The sequence below is a fragment of the Cyanistes caeruleus genome, chromosome 2 (assembly GCF_971803275.1).
Source record: "Cyanistes caeruleus chromosome 2, bCyaCae1.hap1.1, whole genome shotgun sequence".
Classification (NCBI taxonomy): domain Eukaryota; kingdom Metazoa; phylum Chordata; class Aves; order Passeriformes; family Paridae; genus Cyanistes; species Cyanistes caeruleus.
In genome coordinates, this window is record NC_141702.1 from 44,151,098 (window position 1) to 44,173,596 (window position 22,499).

The 22,499-nt window shown below is 41.4% G+C and overlaps 1 protein-coding gene and 1 long non-coding RNA gene across 4 annotated transcripts; one reads left to right on the top strand and one right to left on the bottom strand.

The window, feature by feature from the left end:
• Positions 1 to 19,295, bottom strand: BEND3 (BEN domain containing 3). Of its 3 annotated transcripts, none has more exons than XM_086876720.1 (4): positions 19,132 to 19,295; positions 10,396 to 10,440; positions 9,741 to 9,961; positions 1 to 4,856 (listed from the first exon to the last, which is right to left on the bottom strand). In XM_086876720.1, exons 2-4 carry the CDS (start codon positions 10,427 to 10,429, stop codon positions 2,583 to 2,585), a joined length of 2,529 nt encoding a protein of 842 aa, XP_086732846.1. In that variant the 5' UTR covers positions 10,430 to 10,440; positions 19,132 to 19,295; the 3' UTR covers positions 1 to 2,582. The 3 variants fall into 3 exon arrangements, with proteins under 3 accessions (XP_086732846.1, XP_023779667.1, XP_023779666.1); XM_023923899.2 differs by lacking the exon at positions 19,132 to 19,295 and adding an exon at positions 17,763 to 18,465; XM_023923898.2 differs by lacking the exon at positions 19,132 to 19,295 and adding an exon at positions 17,555 to 18,465.
• A 578-nt stretch (positions 19,296 to 19,873) lies between these two features.
• Positions 19,874 to 21,123, top strand: LOC111927120 (uncharacterized). The gene is made up of 2 exons (XR_002863389.2): positions 19,874 to 20,377; positions 20,891 to 21,123. It is a non-coding gene; the product is annotated as an uncharacterized LOC111927120 (long non-coding RNA).
• The last annotated feature ends 1,376 nt before the right edge of the window (positions 21,124 to 22,499 follow it).

The window sequence follows — 22,499 nt, forward strand, 5'->3', positions numbered from 1 at the left end:
TTGTATGAAAATAATATACCTTTAATATATTTACAAGACTGACCAGCTGGATGAAGTGGCTGTACTTCAGATGCACTGCAAGAACTTTTGTTAGTGAAGTATGCCACTATTTATATGTCTGTATTTTCTTGATATCAGTTACAAATCATACAATCAAACGAATCATGAAAGGGTTGTGAAGAGTTGGACAAAAGGAATGTACACAGCAATAAAAAGAGGAAAAAACACAACAAAAGTATTTGTATACCCAGTTTAAAAAATTATAATTTTTATGGTCAAAGTTGTCAAACTGATTTTTTTTCACTACTTTTTAGATAATATCAATTGACTGATTTTTTTACTTAATATCAACATCTACAGTAAAAGTCTTGCATGCTAGCTAGTAACGTCTATCCCTTGTAAAAATGTTCAGTATATATTGAATTCTTCTGGGAGCTTTGACATCACCAAGTGGTGAAACGTATGACATTAAGATAAGAAAATAAAATTGTATTTCTTACCTTTTGGCCAGCCATTTGCAACCACAAATTAAAGAGTCGTTAAGATCTTCTGTTATTTTATATATCCCATAAAAGTGCATGTAAAAAAAAATTTCACAGAGTTTCTAGGTAGCATACAATGACAAGAGAGTCTTGGTTTCTGATACATTCAATTTGATAAATTTATGCAGTAAAATGAACAGATGCAGACATTGTGGTATCAGTTCTTTATCTTTGGTAAAATGATTTTGATTTATTATAGCTGTATTTGCTCCGATATCCATTTTGAGTATGGTCTGCTATTACTTAAACCAACAGGAAACATTTAAATGGATATAAACAATGTGTTATTTAGTACATTCATGACTTTTTTCGTACATTCTCTGAGAATGTTTCTAGCATATGGGGAAAACGAGCAAATGCTACTAACTATGATTTACTCCCAGTTTAACACAATACGTTTACTAGTTCTTGCCATCAGGAAAAAACACTTTGTTTTCCTTTTAAAGGGATCAATATGAGTCTAAGAACAATAAATTCTAAAAATCTGAAGTAAAAATATCAAATATTTTATACTTCCTTACAAATGCTAAAATAGAAAATTACACTGGAACTGACTTAAAATTTGCTATGACCCATCTAAGTAAACAACAGAAAAGGACCACAGAGAACATCAACAATTGCTCCAAGGTGTTCCAGTGATGCTCTGTAGGCAACCACTGTCTTTACTGTATTAAGAATTCATATTTGACTCTCTCTCACCATTTCTATCAGTATTAAATTTTTTTAAAAAAAGAAAGAGAAAATTAGTTTTAAAGCAGCACTCTCCAGTGACAAGTCACACGGCAAATTCATATCAGGTTCTGGGTGGTCTTTGTTACACTTGAACATATTAATGATTCAAACTTGACCACACGAACCTAAGTTATACATACACAGTTATGTCTCCAAATAGCTACTAATTACACTAAAACAATTTGGCAAAGTGAGGGAGTTCTATATCCCTACACCCAAAATATCCAGATGCTGCTGCATTCATGGAAAGAATGAGTTACATTACCACAGCTCATATGCTGGGACCCTGAAACACTGGATTTCACCACAAAACCAATCTTTGCACATACTTTTAATATATGCAATTCAATATCAACACTGGAAACACCTTTGGAATCATGATTTTGATAGGAAGTAAAGTCTAAAATTTTTTAAAGTTCTTGTTTCGGGTCTTTTTGATGTTGCTGATGCTTTTGCTGTTTTACAAACAGGGTGGCGAGCAGGTGATGGGAAGACATTCCATGGGTATAGGCTTAGGTCTGTTCTGCTGGCTTTACTCAAGACAAGCGATCCTCAGTCGCTCCAGCAGTTACATTGGACAAAACAATAACAGGACTCACAGGGGCAGGACCAAGCTTGTGGTGTCAATACAAAAAAACCCCATTCACACAGTGTTTACGCTCATGTCTCAATTCTTCAACAGGAAATTCTTGATTTTAGAAATAAAACTAACGTAACAGTCAAAAATGCAAAGGACACCATTCTGACCTACTCTTTGACACAGCATCATAACTTTCAGTACCTCAGTATCATGAAGAACAAAACAAGTGTGAAGCTGCAGTTACTGTAGAAGCAAAGTCTAATAATATTCCAATGATTTCAAATGAAAATGGCACTTTCAAATTTAAATTAAGCTTAGTCTACACATTTCAAAATCCAAATTAATTAAAAATACTGTTTATAATGGTATAATGAAAAACTGCTCTTGACGAGCACAACCATTAAAAAAAAATTCCTTATTATTAGAAAGTGATAGAAAAGGAAGATGCAGAAATGGGGAGTGGAGCAATAGTTTCAGTAAATGTATTTGCACCAGTGAATATCATGCTCTTAGTGAGTCATTGATAGCTGTCACTGATGGTCTTTACCCATGTACAAATGTTGTCAGCCACTTCCCACTGCTGCTGTGCCAACAGAAATGCAGCACACACACTGAAGCGCAACAAATTTGGTGCCTGACTGTCCCAGGTGCTGGGAACCCCCAGCTCCCAACAGGCCCTTCAGTCTAAACCAAAGCATACTCTTGACAATAATTTAGTGGTCAAAGTCTTAGCAGTTTAAAGAGCCTGTCACTTTTTTTGCTTTCTTAGCTTTTTTCAGTATATCACACTTTTTTCTGTTAGGACGCCGGCACCTTTCATCGATGCTCGGTATACATTCATAATGCCACACTTCTTCCATTTTCTCCACAGGATAAACTGCCTCCACGTAATGACGGATCAGTCTCAGTCTGATGGGATCAAGCTGTTTTTTATTACAAGCACCTGAATGGTTGTACTGCAGTCTCAGATTCTCTGGAGTAAAGAGTTCAGGAAAGAGTCTTACGAGAAGCCTGGCAGCAAAGTTGCCGACTGACAGGCTCTGCTGCACTATCTCTCTTATCTCCTTATCAGACAGCAAATACAGAGAAGGCACAGGGAAGTCAGGATTAGGAACAACAAGTTCATCGAGTGGTATCTTGCAAAAATCCTTGCTACTTCTTTCTGGTGGCAGTGGCGGCCCTTCAAATTCTTCCCGAAATCTCTCAGGGTTTATTGCATAGGTGAGAAATTCCCTCCTGTCGGGACCTGGCACATGGATTTTCCGTTGCTGTTGGTACGAGCGCCTTTGCTCCGTGTCTCTTCGTCGACACCTCTCGTCAAGCTTCCCAACAAACTCCAATGTCCACACTCTGTCATTCTTTGCTCTGGGGTACAGTATCTGCACATAATGTCGAATTAATTTAATTCTAGTGGGGTCGAGCTGTTTCTTGCCTAAAGATCCGCTACAGTTGTATTGCTTCCTTAAGTTTTCATGAGTAAATAGTTCAGGAAATAGGAGAACAAGCAATCGAGAGGCAAAGTTGCCTATGGAAAGACTGCTTTCATATATGCTTTTAATCTGTTCTTTGTTCAACAGGTAATCTGGGACTGGGACATCAAAATCAGGAGGGGGAAAGTCAAGTTTGTCAAAATCTATAGGTACAAGCCAAATTTTTTTTGACCGTCTGCCAGGCTTTTCATATTCAAAACTGTCTTCCACTTTTATGATCGATACATCATCTGGTAAACTAGAAGAATCGTAACAGTCATCTCTCATCTGGTCACATTCACTTCCATCCATATACGTACTTTCAAGCTCATCATTTATTCGCTGAACACACTGCTGCAACCAGGCTTCTTCTTCTTGCACATCTGGAAAGTAAATTTCTGTGTACCTACGGATTATTTGAAGCCGATGAGGATCCAGCAGTTGTTTTCCAGAGTCTCCAAAGCAGCTGTACCTTTCAGCTAATTTTCTGTGGTCAAAGAGTTCTGGAAACAGTCTGTGCAACAAGAAAACAGAAAACTCTCCCGGTGAAGAAGCTTCATCTAAAAATTCATTGAGATCCTGAGCATCCAGTATGTAATCTGAGGCAATGACATTACTCCTGTCCAAGGACAAAGCTTCTTCCTGCTCTTTATCCTCAATAAAATGAGAGGATTCAACCTGCTCAGTCTCATAAAAACTGGATGATTGCACATTCTGCTGACTGTTTTCCATTTCCCTTTGAGCCCAAAATCTGTTGAAAAAATCATTGACTTGAGGCAAACACTCCAACTGCCACACAGCTGTATTCTTCACAGAAGGATAACAAACTTCCACATAGTTACGAATAAGCTGCAGATGAAGAGATTCAAGTTTCCTTTTGTTGAGAAAGCCACATGCACTGCAGCTCCTGCTGAACTCATCGTCACTGAAGAGCTCTGGAAACAGCTGCACGAGCAACCGGCAAGCCAGGTCTCCACCTGATGTGCTTTGATCCATGATTTGTTTGAGTTCCGTCGAAGTCAGCTGGTACTCTGGGGGAGGCTTGAAGTCAGCAACGGATTCTGCTGGACTGACTTGCTTTTTAATTCTGCTAACCTCCAGAGACAATAGGTCAACTTTACTGTGAAGCTGAGTCATATTGGTATTGAGGGTGTTCAGCGTGTAAAACATTTTCTGTATCAAAGAATATATATTTGATTCTGAATCTGCCGTGGCTGCTGCTACTGCAATGGCTGTGGCCGAGTCTCTTTTGCGTTGATCGTTCAAAGTCCGAATTTGCGAGGGACTGCTGGGGTTGATTTTTTCAAACAACTCATAAGAAGCAAACTGCTCTGCTCCTGGTGGGTTCTTCTTCTCTGTGATTTTGTGTGAGATGCCATAGAGAGGTTTTTTATAAGATGGCGTGATTATGTCACTGAAGGATTCTTCTTCACAGAGCCATGTTACATTAGAATTCTTGTTCTTGTTTGGCTGCTCTGCATTTACCTGAGTGGGTGAGCCAGCATCTCTGTTCCTCATGTTTGAAAGGGAGCCCTTCAAATGAATAAATATTGTATTAGTAAGATTGCCTTAAAGATAGTAGCTATACATTTGTGCTCCTTAACCAGGCATTGTTACATAAATATGCAAAGTCAAATTTTCTCCAGGGGGCTTGTTGTGTTAAATAATAAAAATTAATAAATTCACTAAGAAAAATAAAAACATGGTAAGGTATCATTTAGGTTTCCTTTTTACTTCCCTTTTTTTGGCTCACAGCTCTCTTTATGGAATAGAAATGCAATAATAATTCTCAGTACTCTCTACCCACAGAGCTCTAATTACTCCCCAAATTAAGTATCATTAGGCTTCACCTTGCATATGAGGATCTTGGGCTGCAGAGAATTTTGGTGGCAACAAGTCAGCAACAGAGCCAAGAATAGCATCTAGATTTTCTGACTCCTGGTCCTGTGACCTTGCCATTACCTCCAACAACTGCATTTAACATTCCAGCACTCTCTTTAGGTTAGCTTTTGAAAATGTCACAAAAGCTATAAACCACAAAAAATATGCTTATTCTCTTTTTCTGATGTGAAACATTTATATACAGGTTTTTAAAAAAAACCTCTTTATAATGGTACAGAACTGCTAAACAAATCCTAAAAATTACTTAATTTTTAAAAGGTATTCTACTTAAATAACAAAGACGTGGGAAGTACCTTGGTACTATATCTTTTTAAAAAGGAGGCCTAACAGAAAATATCTTCATTTCTGAAAGACAAGGAAGTTTAGACTCATGGATTTCTAACTTTCTAAATTATTTAAACAATATATATTTATATAATTTATAAATTATATAAAACCAGTAATGAATTCATAAGTAGTTAATGTCAATTATTTGTAATTATTCCTCATTGCTTGAAACTGGAACTAAGCATTTTCATCATCTCACAGGGCTTGGGTGATTTGGGTTTTTTTTTTGCAATCATGTAGCTATTGCAAATAATTCTTAAAAGTTAAACAGATACAACAGAATCAAAATCCAACATACAGAATTCAAACATGAGAAAACGCTCCCAGATTTGTAAATGTTTCTGTACTGAAACTATTTTCTTGGCTTGTTCCACAGAACATTAGTTAGATAAAAAACAACAGAATTTGCATTCAAGTATTAAAACAAATGAATCACAGACTTCAGGTCTGAGCTGACAGCCCCAAGAAATTTGAAATTCTAGTGAAGACCACATTATGTCCTACAGTGAGGAACTTGAATTAAGGTTTCTTTCTTAGAAGCAGAACTGTAACTCATGAAATAAATGTGGTCCCTATGTGTACTCACACTTGGCATTTTCTTACTGCAGTGACAAATTGAATCTAATTATTTTAATTTCTAATGCAATGTATACTCAAAGGACACTAAGAAAGAACAAGCTGGTTTCCACTCCAAGTTTAGAAACCAGCATTCAATTAAACTGAAGCTGTTTCCAAGTTCTGCTCTCACTCACATCATATTACCCTACATACGAAACCTTGTGTTTGTACATCCAAAGCTGTGTGGAGAGATGATGAAATGAAAACGTAATGCCAAGGCAATGTATTTCAGTGTGCAGAATCCCTGGCTGTCATGGTGCTGATGACACCTGACTTCCAGGCCCTATTTAGAAGACTGTCCCACTCCAGTCCCACTTATAATAAAGCCAGAACAGTGACTGAACTGCAAGCAGACTGAAATCCACATTGCCCTCCGCTAACTGCAGGCTCCTAAGCTGGGACTGAAGTTGTCACACACCTCCTGTACTTGTCAGTGAAGAAACAGAGGTAATTTCAGGTGGTAACAGAGCTCTGCCACACAGGCATCACCTGAAAGCAGGCCATGAAAATCTCCACTAACAGTAAGCACAATACTGCTCCCCAGTCAAACTGAATTACAAAGCTTTTTATTATTTTAGATCTAAACAACAAAACAAAACATTTCTTACACAACCAGTGAGACCTATCACCTAAGCTGCTCTTTCAGTAACACTCTTGTTAACTGAGGATATGCCAAATATTCCTTCAGAAACTGCATATGATTCTTTCAATTCCTTCTCTACTACTACAATACCTTGCTACTCAATAGTTTTCCCGGGCCATCAGGTATCTGTCAATTCTCGTTTGACCTTCTGCTATTTATTTTCCCTAATTAATTATATAATATAACCTGGCAATATAAGGGTAATTTCTATTATTGTGCACCTCACAAAGTCAGGCCAAATCAATATTAGAATGTGTATTAAAGAACATGAATTATTTTGACAGCAAGATCATCAAAGTTTGCAGTCTCAGTTTTGGACACAGTGCTCTGGAGCTCATGCTAAGAACTACAGTAGATCTTCACTATGATGGCAGCTGAACTTTTGCCTTCACTATTGCAGCTCCCAGTGGCTGGATCTGGGTTCGGGATGGATTTGCATTTCAGAATATTTGCATTTCAAAAACTCATAGCCAGTGTTCTAGCAAATGACAAAACATTTGGGCCTTAAAAATATTTAAGGATATTTTAGTTCAGATGCATTCTCATTTTCTTTTCTTTTGCTTTTAATTATCTTGTCTATAGTTTCCATCTGGGAACATCACTATCCACACCATAAATGCATGGCTTTTGTAAATTCTCCAATTTAATAAATTAATTTTCTGTAACACTGATCTTTAAATATCCATGCATCTCAGATAATACTGCACCCATTTAAGATGATCACTTCTAATGTACTATCAAAAAAAAGAAGCAAAGATATTGTTCTTTGCGATTCAATGTATAGAAGATAGTGCTGCTTTTCATACTACAGTTGTACAGCAACTTTTTATGTTCTAAACATTTTATGAACATTTGCAAAGTGCAGTATTTTGCAAAACATGGTCCAATACAAGAAATTGTGAAACAGTCTCTTGCATTCTCTCTTGGAGTCCTAAGCCGAGTTTTAAAAATTGCTTTGTTATTGTTCTGTTCAATGCTTGGATCCATTTACGACCTTTGCTATGCTTAATAAACAAAGTCTAAATATCTGTAAGAATACACACATAATATTCAAGCACTGGAGTAAAGAATAAATAAATATACAAGCAAGAAACAGATTCTTTCAGACACATAATACAGAAAAGTCCTGCACATAACATTTATAAACTTACAGTCTTTCCCACTTTGTTTTTTTAAAGAAAATCATGGAAAATTAATTCCTGATTATGAAGTGGTATTCAAAATTTAAAAAAAAAGAAGTGAAGTCTTTAGATAAAAAATAATTTAGCAATAAAATTACCAGCCCTAAAGAAGCACAGTTCTGTTTATATCATAGATAGATGCCTCTGTGACATGCAGTAAAAATATACTACAAGCACAACGTTCTTTAAAATAATCAAGATTTTTCCACTGTTTAAATAGAAATAGTTAATAAAGTCATCAATTAAAACATTATATTGATACTAGAGAAGTAATTAACTTTAAAAATACTGTTAAGCTTGAGGACTATTTCTGGTTATTTAACTAAACATGCTGATTCATTGGAGTCAGCCAAGACTGAATTTTCATTGTTATTACTGGGTCAACTTCTGGTATTATAAATCCAAAGTTATAACTAATTTCAAATTAAACTTTAATATTTATTAATGCCAAACAGGAAAATGCAAAGCAAGCACAGTTCTGAGACCATTATAAAGCTCCTTTAAGAATCTGAATGTAAGGAAAACAATTGTAAAAAGAAAAAGAGAAAGGAAAAGAAAGAAACCATGTAATAAGATTAAAACCTACCTACCACAGGCATTCAGAGGAAAAAAACAGCCCTAAGAAGTCAGAGAGATGATAGTCAAGAAAAAGAATCACAGAGAACTATGGCTATAAAGGAGACATGAAATGTGCAAATACAACATGGAATAACTGGCTAGGTAGCAGAAGAGCAGAAAAGGATATGTGCATTACGATAGGTCACAAACTAAATATAACCCAGGGCCTGAAGTAATTCAAAAGAGGATGAATTTGAATCTAGGTTATTTTAATAAAGTGCTGAGTGTGAAAAACAGGAGGTCATTATACTGATCTAGAGGGTGGCAGGAGAGATGTGACTATCCAACACTGGACACTAGTCTTTCTGGACTCTCAAATGGAACAATGAAAGTATAAGGTGACTCCTGACAAGAGCTAAAAAAAAGAATTTTAATCTCAAAAATAAAGGACTGAGGGTGGACAGCATCACACATATTTTCCCACAAGCAGAAGATTTTTCTAGGAACAGATGATCATTGCTTTCCCTACTGAAAAGAACAAGGACAAAAACTTACTCAATTTCAGCAGAGATTAATTAAAATCTGCCATTGCTAGAGAGGTGAAACACAAGATCAGAATAATGGAAAAGACTGGGCATCTCCTTCACTGGCTAGGGAAACATCTGGATTGTCCCAAGTAGGATGCTACCCCAGATGCTGTAATACATTCCACTCTTGATATGGCTGTAATCTTCTGCATCCCTGCATTTTTATCCTTCAGATAATACACTAATTTATACTGGTCTCACTAGCATTAAAGCTTTGTCACAAAAGAAGGAATTAGAGCCCTGATTCTACCATTCAGGAACCAGCTGAAGGACTGTGTGACATGGGAGGGACTGTAATCAGTCATGCCCAGTTACTCTGTATCACTGCCCCTTCCTATGTTATCTGCTGAACTACAAAAATATAATTCACATAAATGAATTAACCTATTTGTGAAATAACCATATTTCACAAATATGATCACTCCCATGTTATTTACAGAATACCCAGCCATGTGCAAACTGGCTTCATATTAGCCACATTAGCAACAACCTCATTACCAATGCAAATTTAGTTAAAAGACTTGCATTCTACTTATAGCAGCAGTGAATTTAGCCTAGGAAATATGAATCAAAAAATCACAGTCATGTATAGAGAAGTCACCTCTTGCACAAAGCGTCTCTTCTTCACGCTGGGTAAGGCATCCTGCTGGCCTCCTGACCCATCACAGCCAAGGGAGGTCTGTTTCCTTTTGTTGGAATCCTGTAGGCAAGTCACTGCACCATCCAGTGAGTGTTTCTCAGCAGATCTGGAAGTTACTGAGCAGTCTAGAGCTTCATCTTCATTTTCTGTTTCTACTTTCACATTTTTTTTAGGAATTTTAACTGAAAAAAGAGAAGATTTAGAAAGATAAAACACCCTCTCCAGAAAACCGTGACATCCTCACTATAATGTTCTGTGGTTTGTTTTTTTTATGAAAACATGTTTTGAAGAACTTCATTATTTTTTATGACTTCTATGGTAAGTGTATATTGGGGCCACCTCAAAGTCAAATCATTCAATTTTCCAGTAAATGACAGTTTCTTCTCCAAAGAAGAATCTAAAGTATAAACAAATGTTATAGGAGAAAGGTTTTTTTGGAGGGGAGAAAGGATGTAGAGCAGAAATAAGAATGACAAAGATAATGCCCTATTTTAGATAACTTTTTAAAAAACATTAGTGTAATTTGTCTTGATTCAATTGCATTTTTTATTACAAATGCTTTAAATCAACAAGTGTTTTTGCCTGATCAAAAATTATACAAAGTATAATATTTTACCTTCATCATCATCAGTGATTTCAGCTGAATTCATCTTCTATCTCACTGAAGGAACAAAACAAAAATACAAAAATAAATATCAGCACCTTCTGGAATCAGGAAATATCTACATCTCCTCTCGTAATTACTTTTCATCTACAAGTATTGAGTTAACAGCCCATAGATAACTCCCAGTCTTCCCAATCTGTATGTTTGTTATTTTCAGTAGTTATTTTCAGTAACCCTCATGGCCATCTATAGACCTGCCAACATACAAACTATATTGTTGATAACATACAGCAGGTAGGGAACCTGCTAAAACTCTATGTCTTTTTCTGGTATAAAGTGAACTCATTCTAACTTTCTCTGTTAAGTGTCTTGGCAGTATATACATGGAAGTTAACTGTATTAAAGTCTTCACCCTTTACAAAATCACTGTTATTACAGTCAAATGTTTTCATGTTGTCCTTGTGGTTTACACAAAGTCATCACAGAAAGAAAATCCATCATAAATATTAACATACATGAATAAGTTTTTACTTAAAAATCTTTGATCTTTTGATATAAATTGCATCCATTCAAGCAGAATAATGCACACAGATCTATGGTAAGTCCTTTTTCTCTGTCAGTCTCTAAATAATGTGGTTTTTGTAAGGAAAAGTGAGTATATGTACTGTGCTAGCATGATTTTAGTGTTACTTCTCACGTGAAAAACTCAGCTGTATTTATGTTTACTTGAAAACTAATTTTGCAAGTTACTTGGGGGCAAATATCAATCTCTGGACATGTTTCTAAAAGATATTCTAAATCTCTGGAGATCTACAAAGCAAACAAATTAATCAGATATCACTGACCCTTATGGGCAAGCAGCTGCAAACTGACACTCTCAACTGATGAGCAGATGACTGGCAAAATGTCACGCTCTGCTCATGCTCATCTACACACAGCATTATGCTTACCTGGCCTCAGAGCATTATTGCTTTACAAGTGCAAGTCAATAAAACCAGTCAATCAAAAATGTACATACAGCCCAGGAGGAGAAATGATAATGAAATTAGTAAGAGAAATGGGGAAAGAAAGACAGAGAATCTGTTGTGGAGGGGAAAACAGTCTGTACCTCTCTCCTGAATAATAATTTTTCTTTACATCTCAAAATACTGTTAATAAACTCTGTAAACACTTGGATGCTGTGTAGATATGAACTGCAATTTGTAGGCAATTTAATGGCTGTAATGGTAACTATGAGGTTCCATTCTGGATTAGATTTTGTATGATTTGCAGTGGGTGGCACCCAAACAAAAGATGCACAGATTTATAAAATCAGCTTATTATTACTGGGCCACCCTTGAAGACAAGATACTCTTTGATGTGCTGATCTTCCACATGGCCCCTATATACAACCTTGTAAAGGGCATCTTCAAGAAGATAACATGAGATTGTCTTCACCATCTTGTATAAAAGTAAGTCACACTCAGTTGGATGTAGAGCTACTACAAACCCCTCAGATACCTACTCCTTTCACCCACCATAATTCCCTATTTCATAACTTGAATTTTTTAATTGATCTATATATCAATTAAGCTAGCTTAATAGTTGTAGAATCATGTCACTCAAACTTTTGCAAACTCTCTAGAGACATAACAGCATGAAACAAAGTGGTCCAGCTTCTAAACCACCTGATAAGCCCTGATATGAGTTAATTCCAGATCTCATTAACTCAAAAATATTTACTGATTTAGACAAAGCCACTAAAGCTCTTTGTGAAAAATCCTACAGCAGTCTACTTTTCACAGCACCATCAAAAAGCTCTCCTGGACCCTAAGAAAATCCCATGGTACTAACTGTTATCGTTTTTCCCTGATATCCCACATACATTGATAGTCACTGCCTGGATCTTCCTTGAACTTTTCCATACTGCACTAGGCTTGGCTGTGAGGGCTGTGGTACAAGCCCAACACATGCCAGTGCTCAGGGAGTGTGAGACACAGTCTTTTTGTGAGGGCCTGAGGTGACAGTAAGCAAATCTACCAGTACCGCTACAAAATATTCTAAAATGGAAATCAAAGTGATTTTTCAGACAATCCTAGACTGCTTCATCAGAGCAAATCAGTAAAAAATGTTAACCACCAGGCCAGAAGAGAAGACTAAAAGGTGGCAGTGGACACAACAACAAAAATTAATTAGGAGGGTATATATGGAATTTATATTCCATATATAAATATGGATATAAATAAATACAGTAATATTACTACTATTCAAATAGGAAGAATGCTTTAGAAGAATTCCTATCAGAGAATAAAATCAAACTGAAAGCAGAAGATAAATGAGGAGCTGAAGAGCCACTCTTTAACACTGAAAAAAAGTGAAAATTAAAGCAAAGCAAGAGTTAACTTTGTGAAGGAAACATCAGGAAGGCCAGAGGTACCCTGAATTCAGGTCAAACAACACTGAGTCAAAACACTGTTTCATAAATTTGAAACACACTATTAACTTTTGATTTTTTTTAACCCAAAACTGCCAGAATACAATTAAAAGTGAATCATCAAAACCAGTGTCAGAACCAATGAGGCCTAGGAAGACTGTGTTCCATACCTGAGCTCTCTGGTGCCAAAAAAAGCATAAGCTCCAACTTTTTTCGTTTTTGGGAGCCCTAGTAATAATCTCTTTCCTTATCTAGTTTCCTGTCTTCTTTGTGAGATTTGTAAGAACTCTGATATTACAAGAAAATGAAGCACATCTAACATATAACACCTTCTGTTAAGAGATAGGATTCAATTGTCCCTTTGATTTCCTGCCTCACAGCCCCACCTGCTCCCTCAGTCAAGCATGGGTGCCGACCTTATCCTTCCATCTTGATAAACAGTCAGAAAACAACCCACTTCTTTTTTTTCCGGGTTACTTTCCTTGTAATTCATAGAGGTAAAGGGCCCAGCTCAGGAGTATGCACAAGGTTTCGGCTGGAAAGGAGGAATTAAAATCTCTCCTCATACCAGCAAGCCACTGGCTTGGTTCAGCTGTTTAATGATACCTTATTTATTCCACAATCTCGCTTCAAATTTGGGTCACAGTGGACCCATGAGTGACTAGCAAGCCAACAAAGATGCACCAACAGAGCAAATGCATCATTGCTTCCCTAGGAAATTAGGATTTATGGAAAAGAGGAAAGTCTGCATCTGTTCTTGAGCATGTCTGTGCATGCATGCCTGTATATGTAATACTAACAACGATTTGGTTGATTGTTTTAAGTCCACTAAAGAAAAAACATTTCACACTTGTTAAAGTACCATTTGCTGTGCATCAGCACTTATGAATAATAATCATTTCCTCTTAAAAGTGTCAAAGCCTGTTTTAGCATTCTGGCCCAGACTGTGAGAATAAGCAAAACTGGAATAAAAAAGTAGTCTAAAAGATCTTGGGGCAAAATACTGCAAAACGCAATTGGGTAAGAAATACATACAGTAAAGCAAACACCCAACAGTTGTTCCTTGTCATGTTGAGTATACAAAACATATTTCAATCTTATATGTATTTTTTTAAAAATGTAAGATAAATATACTTAGCCTAATATTACTCAACGCTATCTAGAGGACAGCTGTTAGCAAGTTCTAGGAAAGAAAGAGTGAACACTCTGTGCTGAAGTTGGGAGCCTGCAACTGTGACTGGCAGAGCGACCAGCTTTGGCAGCTTTATCTTGCTGGGATACAGACAGATGCACTACATCCTGTTTTCTGGTGAATCCTCTGGAAGATTCCAAAACAAACCAAACACCTACAGCAGCAGCTACGTCAACAGCCAGATCTGAGGGAGTAGGGAAAGAAGGGGGGTCCTGGCACACCTTGTCAGTCACTATTGGACAAGTTCCGTCCCCACAAATCCTGCTCTCCCTTCTCATCAGACTAGGAAATGAAAAAGACAGCTCAAGGAAAGGACTTAATATTCCCCACTTTGATTACTCTTGCTTAGACATCTGCCCCTGTTCCAAAAACCTACCAGGTCATGACACTTAACTGCACTGTTGTATCATTTTGGTAACAATATTCCACATTGAAATGGCATTACCCATGGTTAACCATTCCAGAGAAACCAAATGTATAGGGCAGTGCTGGGAGTTCCAAAGTATGGAAAACAAGATTCTTGAATGTTTCTCTGCGCATTTAATGTTAATGACCACCCTGATGCTGCTTTTGCATGTAGAACAAAACATGCAATCCATTTACTAAAAACGCACCTACCCAAAATATCCACTGAAGCCTTAAGGAATTAAAGCACTGGGGCACAACAGATTTTATAAGTAAGGGAGAAAATTGCAACTCATACTCATTTCAGTCTCACATCATCTAGTATAACGCATATTGCTACTTAAAAGTAACATAAAGGTGTATCCAGTTATTGATACATTAAACAAAACTGAATCCTACCTGATTGATAAGTTAAATCTTCCCATAATGTGCATTCTCTTCCTCCTGTTTACCACTTAACAATTACTCGTGTGTTTGCCCTGGAGGATACTTTCCTAACCACTCTTATGATTTCGACCCTTATAAAAGCATAATGCAGGGAGAAAAGATCCTGCCCATAATGTAAGATGAAGGCAGTTCTCAACCTTTGCAATCATTATTAAAGAAAGCTTGACTGATCGCTTTCACATCCTGACTTAAAAATGGAACAAAAAAACTTCCACCAGAAAAAAAATACTGCTATTCTGCTGTTTGTAACTGAAGAAGTAACTCTTTACTCTTTGAACTCCCATATCTAATGTATTAAGTTCTGACAAATGAAAAAAATAGTGTGAAAACCACATAGGAAAGTATAAAACTGTGTACATGTTGCATGTGGAAAGTAATTCGGATTTCATCACACTTGTTAACAGTACTCATAAATGAAAATTAATCACTACCTTAAACAAGATACTAAATAATAACAATAATGATGATCATTATCAGTTTTATAGAAGCTTGCTGTTTAGAATTTTAACTCCTCGCAAAACATTGTACTGTTCAGTTCACTAATGCATGGTAAATATGTAGAAGCTGCTTTTTGGATGCACATCGTCCCAAAAAGTATTATAGCTTCTTTGTGTAGATTGGCAGGAATGTGTCAAATTCCTCATTATTGACTACAAGAATGTTATTAAAAACACAGGGATTGAGACATTGTGTATTAAGTTTATTCCCTTTAAAGCCTCACGGTGGTACACTGCTTCATATATAAAACTCAAGTCATAATGAAAAGTGTTCTTGAGTGCTGCTTCTGAAGAGGTCAACTGTTCTTTTACATTTTAGGCAAATGTTAAGACATACATGTTTGCTAGTAACATCCAAATATGTGTTTGATAACATATGTAGAATAAACTGCTCAGTTTCCTTAGCTTTCAGCATGTGGTGAGAGATACAACAGCCCTCTTACAGCATAGGTATCATAATAAAGTTAAATAAATGAGAGGAGCACAAAGAAAGTGCTGATCTTTCAAGATGACACTAGCTGAATTTTACAAGATGTGTACATTGAACTGCTGTTTAACAGCCAAACTTAACACCTCCTCTTCACATACCATCCTGCAACAGGACTTTATCACAAAATTGCAGTGGAATTACACTATGTAATTAGAGTATGATTTACCCAGAGCCATTCTAAAATACTGTACATATATTCATTCTCAGCAAGTAACAATGATTAATCAATTAATCTCGGCGAACACTCAAGTGTCTGAGATTCTGCTCCCTGAGTCTCTGCCTGTATTTCATAACATGCACTGGGAGAACAACAGAAAGCATCCAAAGCTTCCCATGGGAAGTCCAGAGCCTTGAAAGCTGGTGTGGGTAGGCGGAAGCAGTCCTGTTCCACGCAGCAGGTGAGCAGAGGGCTGCTCTAAGTGCCTGGCAACGGTGTGGAACTCCGTCCCTCATGACATCTTAGAAAACTGATTCCTACAGAAGAGCTGGAAATAATGAGAGGAAACAACAATTCTCAACAGCCATCCCTACAGCCCCAGAGTCAAAAAGGACTGGAGGCGTGTGCCCTCTGTTCAGGGTGCATGCTGCTTTCCAGGCTGTCTCTTGGAAAGCTCTCCTGCTGGGCTGAGAAACAGACCTAGAGAACTGAGAGTTCTGCGTTCTGCTTCGGGTGCCAAGTAATCTGCATCTTTTATTTCCTAGCTGTAGCACTGGGTTCAATAATTTCAATATTGCAATTATCCTCAGGGTAGATTTGATTCCTCAAATTTTTAAAAAACAATGCAACTCAAATTCAATTCAACTAAGTTAGACATAAATACCACTCCAGGACCGAGCCAGAAAATGTATTTCTTAGAGGCAATGTTTGCCTTTTGTTCAGATCTATGGTCCAGTGATTTGACTTTAAATTTTACATGATTTTGATAAGGCATTACAAATTTTGAAGAAGCAGAGGCTTGAAGAAGTCCAATACCTGAAACCACCTTAATAAAAAATGCCTACTAACAAAAACCAGGTAACTTATTTGAAACTGACCACCCATCTTTTAGAAACTGAGATCTGAATGTTGCCTCATTTAACTGAGCAAACAGCAAAATGTAAGTAGACATTATATCAAATACTAAAAGTGTTCTACAAATGTTTTCTATTCTATCCATTTTGAGGTAGTAGGGTGCTGCAGCATAATTTCACAATAAAATTTGTTCTTGACATCCAATACTGACACTTAGAATAGTAAGTATCGATATCCAATGCTGATACTTGTAATATTAAGTATCATAGAAAACAGTATTGCAACACTACAAGCATTCTGACTACAAATACAGGAATAGTAAGTTCTAAAACTACAAAGAAAAAGATTTTACGAAACCAGCAGATGTTGTTGGAAGTACTACTCTTATGGACAGTAACAATCCCTATACTTAACATAGTTTGAAAATCTCTCTTGCTGCCCTGTGGAGCAGGACATGAAGCCTCAAGTCTACACTGAAGCCACCCTGCAACAAGGTTATTTTTCCAGTAGGGCTTGGAAGGCATGTTCTTAATCTGTGTCTTTCATATTTCACTTTAATTAAGTTGAATATGCAAATTAAATAAATTTTAAAAACAACCAAAATCACTCTTCCCAGTTTTCTCACAATTTGCCTAAAACTGAAGTTTTTTTAATCTGTCCTCTGTACTTTTACCACACAGCAACTCAATCTTGCAGGGGTCAGCAAAACACTAACCTGGTTTATTTCCAGCAGTAATGCATGAATTTGTCTTTTCTTCAATCACGTGTTTTCCACTGGTCTATTAAAAACATTTTGCTTTCCTCTCTCCCCTCTCACTCCGCTTTTATTTTAAAATACTGTTCCATCTGAACTTTGTGCAAACAGTTTAAAATTTCCTCCAAACTGCATTCAACTTTCATTTATTTTTGTCCACTGAACTTACCTAAACTATGAAAATACTTAGCAAAGATAGAAATTCAGTTGGTCCAATGCTGAGTTTGATTTAGCAGGGGAGAAGAAAACGTACCAGCACATATGGGTAATTATTTCTTTTATGAGATGTAAATCATTCAAGTTGGAACCAGGGAAAAGGTTTCTCTTTCCCTGCTTAGACGTCTTTGCCCCATGGGTCGGGCATGCACTGTGTTTATAGGTGGCACCGACAAACCCTACTCACACTTCAACCCAAAAAAACTCTGGGACTGCGTCAACGCTATGTGGGAGCCGTCACATGGCTGTTGGCCTGCCGCCGGCTCGCATTCTGCTGGTTCAGAGTTTGTTCCCTTCTATTTACAAAGGGCTGTGTGGACACATCGCAGGAAAAAGTAGGGTAGAGGCGGCGGGCGATCAGGGCAGGGGAAGCGGGCGGTGATCGGGGCACGGGCAGTGAGCGGTGATCCGGCCGCAGGCAGCGGGAGATCAGGGCAGGGGAAGGCGCGGGTGATCGGGGAGGAGATGATCGGGGTAGGGCCGGCCCGTTCCCCCGCAGTGCCCTTCACCGGGCCCCTCAGAGCGCGACCCAGCAAGGACCGACACGAATTACAGCGCAACCATCCGCCTGCCGCTCCTCCCGCCGCGTACGATAGGACAGGCGGGACCCTGACCCCGGCCCCGGCTCCCGGGGGACGCGTGGCCCCGCGAAGCCCCGGGGCGGTGCCCGGGCGGGCCCGTGGTGGGGGCGGCCGGGGCCGGTGCCGGGCAGCGCGCGCACGGCCGGGGCTCCCCCCGCGCCCACCGAGGGGCGGCGGAGCGGCCGCCACGTGGGAGCGGCGCGCGCGGCGGCGGCGGCGCGAGGCCCCGCCCGGGGGCGGGAGCTGCGGCGGGGGACGCCCCGCGCGCCCCGCACGCGGCGCGGCCGCGGCCGCTTCCGCGGTCAGACCCACGAGCCCGAGGCGGAGGCGGCGGTTGGTGCTTCCGGTCCGAACCCTGCCCGGGCGGATCTGTGTGGCCGGCGCGCGGGGGAGGGGGGGGGAAGGGGTTAAGGTGAGGCTGGAGGTGACGGCGGCGTGACCGTTTCGCCGTGCCCCCGCTCCCCGCGGTCCCCCCTCCCCCAGCCCCGCGCACGGAGTCGCCCGGGCCGGGCGCGCGCGACCCGCGCCGCCGCAGCGCCGTTCGGAGCGGCGAACAAAGAGCCCCCCGCCCGCGCGGCCCCGGCCCGCGGGCGGCCGGAGGAGGGGCCGGCCCCGCGCCTCCCCCGCTCGGCCCCCCCCCCTCTCCCCGTTCCTCCCCCACCCGCCGGGGCGGCGCTGCCTGCTCGCCGTGGGGTGCGTGGAACGGAGCCCGTCCCCGCCAGCGGCGGCAGCGAGACTTACCTCTGCTCCGCGCGGGGCCACGGGAGCCCCGGGGCGGCGGGGGCGGCTGGAGCGGCCGCCGCTGGAGCCCGCGCTTCCCCCCCGCTCTTTGTGTGCGAGGGTCCGCGCGCTGCGCTCTCGCGTGACGTGACGGGACCGTGTGTCATTTCCGCACAAGGACACCGAGCCCCGACCCGCCGCGGCCAGCGCCACCCGCCGCCCCGGGGCAGGGGCAGGGGAGGGAGGGAGCGGGGGTGGGGGGGAGAGCGGCCCGCTCCTCCCCCGTCCCCTGGCTCCCCACCCCTCGCCCTGCCCGGCGCTGCCACTGGGAACGCGCGCGGTTCCCACTGGAGACCCCGCGCGCCCCCGCGCCGCGCGCGCCCCGCCGCCCACTCGGTGCCGCGCGGGCAGAGGCCCCGCCGCCGGGGGGGCCGCGTGCCCGCCCCGCGACACGCCCTCCCCGGGACCCCGCGCTCGCACGTGGGGCCGCCGCCGCTCAGGGACACGGCCCCGCGTGACGGGACCGGGATCGGGGACCGGCGGGGACGGGGAGCGCTCGCCGCCGGCGGCCACCGCCGCATGGAAAACGCGCTCCCCCCCCCCGCCCCCGCCGCCCTCCCCGGCCTTTGCGCGGCCGGGCCGCTCCGCGCGGTCTCGCGTGGACGCGGCGCCCGCGCGCCCCGCGGGGTCAGGCGGCGGGCCGCGCACGTGCGCGCGCGGAGGGGGCGCGTGCCCACGGCAGGTGGCGGCGAGCACGTGGCCGCGCGCGGGCACACGGTCCCGCATCCCCCCCGCGCCTTCCCAGCACCCACCCGCCACTCGCGTCCCGCCGCCGCCAGGCTGCGACAAAACCGGGGGGATCCGGGTCATCCCCAGGCAGAGCCGGGCTCCGGCCGCGCCGGCGGAGGGACCGGCCGGCAGTTCCCAAGACCCCGGCCGCGGGCGCACCGATGCCGTAAATCCGTCCCCACGGCGGCGTGCCCGCGGGTCAGCCCGGGGCAGCCCTGCGGGCGGAGCCGGGGGACGCGCCGAGAGCTCCTCGCACACACGGACTGTGACACCCGCACGCAGCCCCGGCCCGGCCCGGCAGGCTCCGGCCCCCGGCGCTGCCCGGAGCTGGCGGCACCCGTGGGAGCACTGCCCGCCTGCCTTTATGTGACCTTAACGCGGGTTTCTGTGCATAGTGCCAAGTAGGAAACGCCGGTGTTTGGTGCCGCGTTAGGCTTCAGCCTGTACTTAGGAAAAAAAAAAAGAAAAAGTTATTTCAGTAAGTTGGTTTAATTCAGATCCAGACTTTTTCCCACGCTGGTTAGACACAAGACCGCTTCCAGGCTCCGCATTTGGGGGGCAGATGGCAGCAGTGATTTATAAAACAGACATCGCATTCTTTTTTAATTAAGTATCCTTGTAGATTTTATCTTCCCTGAAATTGACAGGAGCACATAAGACATTACATTAGTCTGCCAAATCATACGTGCCCTTTTGACTAAAAGCTTGTAGAAAACCAAACCGTTTCCCAAAGATTAATAAATAAAAACTGTGGGAGAGCAAAGTCTGGTTTGGTAACCTATGGCAAATTCTGGCAGTTATGTTTTTTGGCTATATGTAACATACCTTTGGAACTTGGAGGCTTTGTGTGAAATCTTTTACTTACACAATGAACTCAGCCAGTGCTGCTGTTCCTAATAAATAGATTAATTTTGCTGTTAATAAAAGTACACAGCCAAGTGGTCTAATTATATTGTAATTAATTCACTTTTCTTCTTTTTTTTTTCTCCAGAGTTAAAGAAGTTCAGTCTAAAGATGTTGATAAAAGATGTTTATTATAAAATAAGTAGGTGGTCTGATATTACCATGAAGGATGAGGGATTCTGTGCAGCATGGAGAATTTATCTGATAGAAGTTACAAGGCAAATACACACCATGCAAGTGGCAAGTAAATGTGACGGTAGAACTCGTGAGCTCTGAGCAGTGCTGTGAATGTAACACAAATAAACCTTTCTTATTTCAAAATTTTTATTTTTTTTTTTAAATTCAAAAGCAATACAAAGGCATATAAGTCAACAGAGACATAACTGGGAAAAAAATCCCAGATAAATCTTCTGCCCCATAAATAGCTCAGCACTTTCCTAGTCACATGCTGTTTCCTTTGAACTGAACAATGAAAGAGTGCCTCTTAAAATAAAAAATCCTCACCATTTCAGATTTTTGGCGCTTTCTTTAGAAGCAGTTCCCTAAAATTTTGTTATTCCACTTATGTCGCTCTTCTAAATTTAGTATTTGGGACTTTTGGTATGTTTACAGTGTCATATTCCATGAATAATCCTAACAGATAATAGTTTGTTGATTTTAACTTTGACTGCTCCTTTTATTATTGCTGTTGATAGACAGCTGTTAAAAGGAGCCCTTAAAAGCGGAAACCACCAGCATTGTAACTCCGCCGATGAATCACTCCAACGAAAGATACATTTGTGAACAAGACAAGTGTTCTGCAGTTAGCGCATCGTTCTCTCTTTGGAGATAATGAGCACTTCTGGCGAATTTTTCTGAGCCTGTTAGCGCTATGAACACGGAAGTTTAAGGTATGGTTTGTCCCCTTCCTTTAGTGTAAGGATAATTGAGGCTTTTCTTAAAGGGTACCGTTTTTAACACCTGGCCCAGCTGCTAAGTACTGCTAGTTCTCAGCTGGATTTTACTCGAATGCTTTACTTAGTGAGACTAAGGAAAGGCAACCATAAGGCGAGAGCAAGCCAGTGGAATCCCAAACTCAAATTCAGAGCCCTTGAGAAAATACCTTGCCAGTTTGAACTCCACCTCATTTCTGCTCTATAGTGCTGGCCTGAGGCATTGTAGCTACTAGGGACTCAAGCCCAGGAGGAGACCTGAAGGGCCTCAGCTAAGGATAAAGTAGCATGAGCATATTGTTGCAATAACAGTACTCAATGGAAAGGGAGCGAGCCAAGTTGTCTCCAGGCAATGCAGGTAGCAAGCTTAGATTGGCTTCCCAGCCAGACAAGTCCCATTTCTTTTCACCATTTGAACTTGTGCTACACACGTCATTTATTCTAATGTTCATCTTCCCCCCACTTTGTGCCTTTGGCTCAAAAGCCACTCTGTGAGACTGCGGCAATCTCTGAAAAATTCCAGGTCGCCGGGGAGGGGAGTAGTGGTGCTCTAGCAAGAGAACTCTTCTGTAAAAAAATCACCACTGCTTTCGAATACGATGGGCCATTACTGAGTTGACCAAACTGCAGCGAGACTTCAGTCAGGCCACCACCAACACCGATGTGCTCAGAAGCCCAGGGAAGCTGAAAGCACTGTCGGCACATGTATGGAGCTCTCTAAGGGTGGACTACGGGAGCTCTTTAAACCTTTGCTTGTAGAAACTC